Source organism: Chiloscyllium plagiosum, chromosome 28 (genome assembly GCF_004010195.1).
Source record: "Chiloscyllium plagiosum isolate BGI_BamShark_2017 chromosome 28, ASM401019v2, whole genome shotgun sequence".
In the NCBI taxonomy this organism is placed as follows: domain Eukaryota; kingdom Metazoa; phylum Chordata; class Chondrichthyes; order Orectolobiformes; family Hemiscylliidae; genus Chiloscyllium; species Chiloscyllium plagiosum.
Genome location: NC_057737.1, coordinates 11805928 through 11815051, shown reverse-complemented (window position 1 = coordinate 11815051; position 9124 = coordinate 11805928). Strand labels below are relative to the sequence as shown.

At 39.0% G+C, this 9124-nt stretch overlaps 1 protein-coding gene across 2 annotated transcripts in view; it reads right to left on the bottom strand.

Annotated features, from left to right (window-relative positions):
- sgsm2 (small G protein signaling modulator 2) overlaps positions 1-9124 on the bottom strand; it is a 204105-nt gene that overhangs the window by 11136 nt on the left and 183845 nt on the right. For both annotated transcript variants that reach the window (XM_043718289.1, XM_043718290.1), the window contains 5 exons: positions 7170-7607; positions 4971-5095; positions 4786-4868; positions 3644-3753; positions 1638-1734 (listed from right to left, as the gene is read on the bottom strand). In XM_043718289.1, coding sequence (XP_043574224.1) covers positions 1638-1734; positions 3644-3753; positions 4786-4868; positions 4971-5095; positions 7170-7607 — 853 coding nt within the window. The remainder of the gene's footprint in view (positions 1-1637; positions 1735-3643; positions 3754-4785; positions 4869-4970; positions 5096-7169; positions 7608-9124) is intronic.

Below are 9124 nucleotides of genomic sequence, written 5' to 3'. Positions count from 1 at the left end.
AGATTTGCTTTCCCAAAACGCAGCACCTCGCATTTATCTGAATTAAACGCTATCTGCCACTTCTCAGCCCATTGGCCCATCTGGTCCAGATCCTATTGTAATCTGAGATAACCGTCTTCGCTGTCCACTACACCTCCAATTTTGGTGTCATCTGCAAACTTACTAACTGTACCTCTTATTTATTTATTTATCAAATCATTTTTGTAAATGACAAAAAGTAGAGGGCCCACCACCGATACTTGTGGCACTCCACTGGTCACAGGCCTCCAGCCTGAAAAACAACCCTGCACCACCACCCTCTGTCTTCTACCTTTGAGCCAGTTCTGTATCCAAATGGCTAGTTCTCCCTGTATCCCATGAGATCTAACCTTGTTAATCAGTCTCCCAAGGGGAAACTTGTCGAACACCTTACTGAAGTCCATATGATCACATTTACTGCTCTTCCCTCATCAATCTTCTTTGTTACTTCTTCAAAAACTCAATCAAGTTTGTGAGACATGATTTCCCACGCACAAAGCCATGTTGACTATCCAGAATCAGTCCTTGCCTTTCCAAATACATGTACATCCTGTCCCTCAGGATTCTCTCCAACAACTTGCCCACCACCAAGGTCAGGCTCACTGGTCTATAGTTCCCTGGCTTGTCTTTACCACCCTTCTTAAACAGTGGCACCATGTTTGCCAACCTCCAGTCTTCCGGCACCTCACCTGTGACTATCAATGATACAAATATTTCAGCAAGGGGCCCAGCAATCACTTCTCTAGCTTCCCACAGAGTTCTCGGGTACACCTGATCAGGTCCGATTAGGTTCACGCTTGGCTATCATTATTAAAACTTGTCATTGTTCTACTTGGGATCAGTCATGCCACTCTTAATGTGTCTGACAAGCGTTTCTCACCGGTCAGTGTGAAAGTGGAACCATTGAAAGGATAACAAGCAACAACGCCCCAGCTAAACCATCACTTCAGAGTTTCCCTTCAACCCACTACCATAACATCACTATGTTAACTTGCTTAACTCCATTGTCACTGGCCCCATGGAAGTGTACTCACAAGGAACGCAGAAGATAGCTCACTATTATCTTCTCAGGGCAACTAAGGACACACAATGCATATGACCTTATCAAGTCAACCAAATCCATACAGCAATATTTTCAATTAATTTGAAGTGGAGAAGTCTGCAGCATGATCTATGACAATCTCCAGGATGGTTGCAGTACACAGTATGAATTGCTACCTGTGGGAAGTGGGTAAACCAATATAATTGGATGGGGAAGAGAGACAAGGTCTTTTCCCTGGTGTGGTGAGTCCAGAACTAGAGGGCATAGGGTGAGAGGGGTAAGATTTAAAAGGGATCTAAGGTGCAACTTTTTCACGCAGAAGTTGGTGAGTGTATGGAATGAGCTGCCTGAGGGAGTGGTGGAGGCCGGTACAATTACAACATTTAAAAGGCATCTGGATGTGTATATGAATAGGAAGGGTTTAGAGGGATATGGGCAAAGTTCTGGTAAATGAGACTAGATTAATTTTTTAGGATATTTGATTAGCGTGGATGAGTTGGACCCAAGATTCTCTTTCCGTGCTGTACACCTTTATGACAATATGATTATTAAACAATTCTGGAACTCTCATTCCCACCTCTTTTGAAATCCAGCAGGAACCAACGATAGCAGAAGTAGAAGTGGGTATAATCTCCATTCTGATGCATTAGCTCAAAGAGCTCAGAATCCAAAATCTGAAAAAGGGTTTAAGATAGTATTATGGTTCGGTATGATGACCGGTATCAACTTTGTGTAACACACATCAAACCCTATGTACTGACTGTAAAAGTCAAGATATGGCAACTCAGTTGTTTTATGCCACAGTATTTCTATTAATGTCAACAGTTCCCTAACACAAAGGGATTTTGCAATGCTGCTTACAGAGAGCTGGGGGGAGTAGGTGAAGAGAGGTTCCTTCAACAACTACAATTTTGAAAATGAAAATCCCATTTTCTCAGCTGGCAGTTAATATTATCTTTGGCTATGAATCCACTGAACTTCTGTACAGGCCCTATATACAACCTACTTTACACAGACAGATAGTCAAAGTCACAATCATGCTTTTTAAACAACAAAAATGCACAGCTGCTTTTCTACACCATCTGACACATTGTACAACTTGTACACTTTCAAGTCTAGCACTTAATGAGTAAAAGTTGGATTGAAATACAAAGAGAGGGGAATATTAGATGACTTCAAAACGCAAAATAACTTAGATTATTTAATGTTTAAAAAGCAAAATAACTTACATTCAACTAAATTGACAGCAATAGGGATAGATAGAGTTCACAAAACCAGACAGATGGTTTCAACTGCTTCACCCATCTGGTATTTCCATTTACTGAAACCTTATTTATTGAAGGGAGCTATTGTCAATGTTGATTTTCACCCCTGCTTTGCTAATGGCATTGGCTCCATACCTCACCTAAATGGCCATTAGTCAATATAGGAGCTTTATCTTATTTTAAAAATGCCAAAGTGACTTTTGGAGCCCATTCCCAGTTGCCCTGACAAGTTGGCAGTGTGCCTACTAGAACCGCTGTAGTCCTTGTGGTGATGGTGTTAAGGAAAGAACTCCAGAATAACAATCCAGCCAAATGAAGGATGGTAAATACCCATTTGAAGATGGTGTGTTACTTATGGGGGAGCCACAACCTGATTCTGAGAAGGATAAAAGCAGCAAGAGATGACATTGAAGTAAACTTGTAAATTGCTGCAGTTCAGCCTGCAGGTTCTGTATCCTGCAACTTCGGTCCTTTTCTGGTGAATATTGAAATAAACTTCGACCACAATTAATATTACAGCTGGGGGAGATTCTGTGCTGACTCAGCAAGCTGCATTTTACCACGTACTAACAAATCAGCCTGGCAGGATTGTTTGTCTTCAATTCCTTTCCTACCTCTGCCAGCTTGTAAGCTCTCCTGCCTCACAGTAATTCAGCCCTATAACCATATATATTAAATAACAGCAGAGATCATGGCATAGAAACAACATATAGACTTCCAGCATTGCTAAGGGATATGGTTTTCCTAAGAACAGTTTATACAGGCTGGCACTTGAAGTTTGGGTCCTTCCTGATCTGAGAGATCAAACTGCTCAGTTGATAAACTATTAGAGGTGGTGATGTCTTACTCATTGATTGACATCCCAGTTAATATTTTACCTAACTAAATAAGAGAACAACGAGCATTGGTGTTTGGGAAGGCACTATGAAAACTTTACTTAAAAATTCATTCATGGGATGCGGGTGTCATTGGCAACATCAGCATTTATTGCCCATCTATAATGCTCAAGAAAGTGGTGGTGAGCAGCCTTCCTTATGCTTGAATGACTTGTTAGTCATTTAAAAGTCAACAACAATGCTATCGAATTGCAGGATTCATTCCTCAAATAAAATCTATGAAACAGATGGATTTTTATAACAATTTATTAGTTACATTGTAACTATTGCTGGCAGTGGTCCCTGTGTTTTACTTTTTATTTCAGGTTCATTAACTGACTTTAAATTCCCCAGCTGTCATAGTGGAATATTGGCACTCATATTTCATGTTGGTCTGCCCATTCATAAAAACATCGTTGACTCTAATCCCAGTGTCCCATTACCTGTATTAATGATCTCATGTTGGCAAAGTGAGTATCCATGGCACCACCATTTGGGAAGTTCTGATTCATTCTCTTCATTAGCTGAGTAAAGCAGCTGTATGCAACGGGCTCTAAACAAGAAAAAAAAAGGACACAATAACACTCCTGTCAGAAGTTGGATGACTCTACTGTGACATACTTAATGGTCAGGGTTGTCCAAGTGCACCAATTTCAGCTCCTATTCATTCTTTTTTCAAGATACTGAAACTAAAATTGCTTTTGATGATTCAAGATCCAGCATTATTTTGGATATTTCTATATCGGTTAAAGAAAGAAGAAATGTGCATTTACATAGCCACTTTCACAACTCAGGATTTGGCCACCGATAAAATACTTTTGAAATGTAGTCATTTTTGTAATGACAGAAGTACAGCAGCCAATTTCTCTACAGCAAGGTCCCATGAGCATCACTGAGAAATATAGTTGGGCAACTTGATTGAGTGACGTTGGTTTCAGGATGAGTATTGGCTAATGCATCATATCTCCCCTGCTTTTCTTTGAACAGCACATTAATATTAATCAAGAATGCAGACACGGCCTCACAATTTGACATCTCAGCTCATAGTGGGTATCTCCTGTAGTGTAAGTCAAAAAGGGTGGTGCTGAAAAAGCACAAGTGGTCAGGCAGCCACTGAGGAGCAGGAGAGTCAATGTTTTGGGCATAAGCCCTTCATCATGAATCTCCCGCAGTGCAGGAAACCCTTCAGTTTTGCACTAAAAGTATCAGTCTAAACCATATGCTCAAATTCTGTATAAATCATTTCCTAAAATGATCAAACCTAACTCCAGAATATCTGTGCAACCTACATCTTAATTATCATCTCCAGATTGGTCATCCTTCACACGTAGTGCTGTGATACAAACTTTATCACAGCCATCTTTGCAAAGAATCACCAACAGCTCAGAAATCAAAGAGGTTCATTTTCTGTCTCTTTTAATCTTTGTAACCATCATTGCTGTCTTTTACAAGATGTACAAGAGCTTAAATCTCTCTTCAAGGTACATATTTCCACCCAAGACATGTACAATGATACCTTAAGATTGCAATATACAATTGTGGCATTTATTCAAGTGCAGTTGCTTATCCATTAAGTAGTGCTTACCACTGTCCAGAATCACCATTAATGGTGCCAAGAGATCACACATTCCCTGAACATAGCCCACATCCAAGTGTTCCCATACATAACTGTAAGGCAAGGAGAGAACAACAATCAGAAATGTGATAGAAGCAAAAAAAAAAACAGAACATATTGAACATCTGTCCAACAGATAGTAGCGAAAACCATACCTGCACATTACAGTCTTCAGTCTTTCTAGGTTGATTGCAGTAAAATACCAGTAATTTCTATCACAACGTTGTACATCCTTATCAATCCGATGCCAATTTAATGATACAGCATCCATCAGTTCTGTCTAAGAGATAAGGAATATTCAAATTGTGTTAGTAATTAGAGATAAGTGATTTGATAAATGTATCCTGAACTAAAACACTGAATTCTAATACACCATTCTCCACTGCCTTGGTATGTCACTCCTAATCACAGTTTAATCAGTTATGATACCCATTTCTTTGGATTCAATGACAGTACTTCAACTGTGTCATTTCAGTTGTGACTCTCCAGTAGATTGGCTGGTGAGCACTAGATGAGTAACCCAAAGCTCAGGAGTTCAAATCGTAAAATACTTTGAAGGCACCAGGACAAAATAATCATAATAGCCAGCAGATTGTTATAAAAGCTCAGATGACTCACATTACCACCCTTCAGGGAATCTGGCACTCATACCCAATCTAAATCCAGTCTCACTATGTGGTTTGCTGTTAATTTCCCTGAAGTGAGCCATGCAAGTCATTCATAAATACAGCTTTGCTTTCATTCCAGGACCAAAGACAAAAAAAAATTAATTGGTATCCTAGTAAATTGATTCAAATCATTGTAATTATTTAAAATTGTGGTAATCAAAGTGACTGAATTACTTCCTGTGGCACAACATAACCTCTGTTTCTTCAATGTTGTCACTTTGCTGGACAACTGGGCCAGTTAAATTTTCAAGAGTAGGTGGAATACATCAATATCTCAAAACAGTCCTAACGTCCTTGGAGAAATATGGATAATTTGCACATCAATCTTAAACTGAGGATCAAATCTCTGATTACACTTGAATAAGGAAGTAAAATGTGGCCCAACAAAAACAGAGACAATGTTAACTTAAACAGATTTAAGATGAGGAATCAAGCGACTTAAAATAGTCAGAGAAAAACATGGAGTCAGCAACTTGGAGGACGGCTGAATAAATGGCTTTGGTGCAAGGTTAAGACCGTAATGGTTCAGCTAATATGGAAAAGGATAATTTCTGATTAAAATCATCAATGAAATAACTAAGTCTTGACAAGAAGAAAATGAGAGGAGATTAGACTGAGTAGTCGACATAAGAATATAATAAATAGTAGCTGGAGTAAACATTTTCACTTTTCAAATCTGCTTTGTTGTTCAGCAAGATTGTGGGAGATCTTCTATCTTAACCCCATTTTCCTGCACTAGCTGCACACCCCTTGATTTATCCAATAATTTCTCAATCTCTGCCTTAAATATACCCAATGATTGAGCATCGTCAGCAGTCAGATAGAGAATTGTAAAAATTCCTTTTGAAATGTTTCTCCAAGGTAATCAAGCATAACCCCAGAATATCTGCTCAGACAACACCTCCAATATCAACCCCAGACTGAATGTCTTTCACCCATGTAGTGCTGCAATAGATACTGACAGTTTATTATGTTCATCTTTGTAATGAATCACCAAGAGCTCATAAATCATTATTTTGTATTGTTTCATTGTCAAGCTATACTAATCTTTGAAGTCTTCAATCCTATTTGTTAAAGGATGTAAAAATACAGTTTTTGAGTGAATAAATGACTCGTGGTCTCATTCCTAAATTGCTGGCCTTTTATTGAGGTTGTGAACCCCAGCCAAAGGAAAGCATCATCCCAGCATCTGTGAAGCCCCTTAAAAATTCTGTATATCTCAATGAAATCCAATCTCATTCTTCCAAAATGTAGGGAATCTCTCTTCTCATAGGATAGTCTGCTCATCCCAGAAATGAATCGAGTGAACTTTTGTTATACTCTGCTGAAGGCAAGAAAAGCGTTCTTTTGGTGCATAACAAATGTGACCCTATATTGTTGTAGTAAGGTGTCTACTCAAGCTCCAATCCATTTGTAATAATGGATAACACATCATTTGCTTGCCTAATTATTTGCTGCACAGTGGTCCTCACTTATAGTTGCATTTCTGAAAATCATGACTTTAAATGAATTACTGGCTCCTTGCAAACGTCAACATTTGGTTTCTATGTTTTCTATTTTTAACAGCAAAACAAATTGCTTCATACTTTTCTGCATATTTCATCTGTAACGTTGAGTTCTCACTTAACCTGTCCCAATCACCTCTTCACTTATTGTCTCTTCAGAATAGAATCAAAGCCTACTGACCGTGTATGTTGTAGATGGGAAAGATGCGCTGCTTTCCTCACTCATTATCAAGTCTAACTGAGTGCACAGTTGTTCCTCTGACAATGAGTCCTGAGTTTCGGCATTTTGCAGGCCACTTTTTCTTCTGGAATCAGATTCACTAATACTGGGTGTCTGTTCTTCGACCTTGTGTAAGTCAGTGTTATCTTCTTCCTCTAATACACCTTCTTCCATGCACAAACTTTGATCATCAGTACTTGAAAGGATTCGGGAATGTCCTGATGTGACAGAATAATTCCTTGACGAAGGCAGTCCAGAATCAGGAGAGTCAAACTCCATTGATGGTCTGTCTTCAACTGCTGCAGTTGGGGTGTCAATGTTTACTACTGTTGTCATTACATCATCCACCAATTTAAAGGCTTTCTCTCCCTGGTCCACTTCATCAACAGAAATGAAGACCTAAACAGGATATTAAAAGGAATGACATTGTAAAACTAAGTTTCCATGTGAATAATGAAGCGAAACAGAGAACTCTCTCTAGGGGCAGAATGCCTTAAAATTAAAATCAAAAATGTATGTAAAACCCCCCACTGCCCATCTAGTTAGGGATACCATATGTACGAGGAGATTACTTTAAAAATACTATCTGTAGTTGTAGGAAGAACCTAAAATCAAAATTGCAACTTGCATTTTAGATAATGATGGTGGCCTTTTGCATTTCCAACTTTTTGTTTACATGTTAAATTTCAAGTATTTGCAGTATTTATTCTTTATATCATCTGGAACCAAGGAGAAAAATCCTTGCCACCAAATATAGTCCTCCTGCCATCAACTAAGCAATGTGCTTATAATTTCATTATTAACGGCATTCTAGCATATTGTCTGGCTGATTCCATAAAGAATACATGATAAGGGATCAGCTCAGTCTCAGGCTTGTTGGGCTGAGAACAAGTCACTTCCAAAGTTGACTTTATTACATTTCCTTTCTTTCATCAGGGAGAACAGTCAGCTTTTGCGTACTTGAGAAACACACTTTAGAATTGGAAATGTTATGAAATCAGAAATCATGGAAGGTTGTCAAATACATAGTTGAAGAAGGTATGAGTGGAGAATGGGCAAGGGCCATGCATTGGAGATGCACAAAGGGCTTCTGCCAGGATACTCAGGAAGGTCTGTGGAGGAAGGAGTGAACACATGCTATTCTGCTCTCCAACACTGCTCAATAGATTTTAGGTTAATGTGTTAGTGGCTTTTTATTCATTCTTGGCATGTGGGCATTGCTGGCAAACCCAGCATTTATTTGGTGCAGGAATATCTGCACTGCTGTTTCATGAGGCCTGGGTTCATGCCCCACCTGGTTCAGAGGTGTGCAATAATATCTCTGAATAGGTTGGTCAGAAAATATCTCCACAGCGTGTTAGGAAAGGGTTCTAGGATTTTGACCCAACTGATAGAAAAGGAATGGTGATTTAGCTCCAAGTCAAGATGGCGTACAACTTGGACGGAATTTGCAGGTGGTGCTATTGTGTCTACTGCACATGGCCTTATAGGGAGAAAGGATCACATGCTTGTAAAGTGCCTTGGTGAGTTACTTCAAAGGCTGAAAACAGAGTACGAGAGAAAGCTAGTTAGTAGTGTAAAAGCAGATAGTGAGAGTTCCTATAAGTATTCCAACAAGAAAAGAGTAACTAAGACCAGAGACAGAGACACAGTTCTCTAGAAGGACATTCAAATTAAAACAAACACTGCAGTTGCCAAAGATTTAAAATAAAAGCAGAAATTGCTGAAAAACCCAGCAGGTCTGGTATCATCTGTGGATAGAGAAACAGATTTAATGCTTTGAGTTCAATATGACTTTTTATTTACACAAAGTTTGGAGAAATGGTCATGGAAAACAAATAAATCAAGGAGCCTTTTAACAGTTTTGCTTTTGTTTGCCTTCCTGGTAGAAGACTTAGAAAATGTCCCAAATGAAA